The 893-nt window shown below is 56.7% G+C and overlaps 1 protein-coding gene across 2 annotated transcripts; it reads left to right on the forward strand.

The window, feature by feature from the left end:
* Positions 1-109: 109 nt before the first annotated feature.
* LDBPK_093030 lies at positions 110-325 on the forward strand (the record flags this gene model as incomplete). Of its 2 annotated transcripts, none has more annotated exons than XM_024473478.1 (1): positions 110-325. In XM_024473478.1, the coding sequence occupies one exon, from the start codon at positions 110-112 to the stop codon at positions 323-325; it is 216 nt and encodes a 71-aa protein (XP_024329249.1). Both variants share the same exon structure in this region, with proteins under 2 accessions (XP_024329249.1, XP_003862562.1).
* Between the last annotated feature and the right edge of the window lie 568 nt (positions 326-893).

Raw genomic sequence — 893 nt, forward strand, 5'->3', positions numbered from 1 at the left:
CCTCCCCCCACATTTCTCTCCCCGTCTCTCCCTCTTTTCACTCCCGCTCACATCTCCCATCCCTCCCCCTCTCAAAACGAACACGCGCGAACCAATGCAAAACAACACCATGCGCGTGCACACGCAACGACAACAGACATCCCTTTGCCAAGACTCGACTCTCTTTCGCTCTCACACCCCTCCCACACTCGCCCCCCGCCTCCCTCCTCGTCAGCTCTGTCGCGCCATCTCGACCCCCTGTGCCATTGCTTCTCCTGCCCATCTCCGCCTCACCTTTTTGTTTGCTGCGCCTTTGCGAAGATGTATTCCCATATCGGCGTTCTGATCTACGTGATCCTCCAGTTCCTCGCGTTGCTTTGTTTGGTGGTGGCTACGCCGTTCGACATGTTTCGCGAGGTGAAGGGCGGGGTCTTCGGCGGCAGAGCTTGTGTGACGCTATGGGGTTTACAGAAGGTGTGCTTGGGCACAGAGTACATCATGAAGACGGAGGTGCTGTGGAAGAATTGCCCGAGCCGCCGCGACCGTTTCCTCCTTGCTCAGGTGTTTGATGTCATCTCACTCGCCGTGTACGCCGTAGCGTTTCTGTTCGGTTTCATTTTGCTGTGGTGCTGCTCTGCCTTTCGCTGGGTCTGCCTGGCCCTCAACATCGTCGGCATCGGCACCGTGTGCGTCGTCTGGGTGCTGATGGTGAAGGTCTACCACATCGATGATGGCACTGTTTGCATGGTTCTGGACAAGGGCTTCCGCTTTGGTATCGGCTTTGGTCTCTTATTGGTGGCCTGGGTGCTGGATATCATCGCCATCTTCTTCTTGCTGCTGCCATTAGAGGCCAAGCAGGACAGTGAGAGTACAAAGTCGGACGAGTACCGAGAACAGGAGTAGGCAGCCAAGAG

This window comes from Leishmania donovani, chromosome 29 (assembly GCF_000227135.1).
Source record: "Leishmania donovani BPK282A1 complete genome, chromosome 29".
In the NCBI taxonomy this organism is placed as follows: Eukaryota; Euglenozoa; class Kinetoplastea; order Trypanosomatida; family Trypanosomatidae; genus Leishmania; species Leishmania donovani.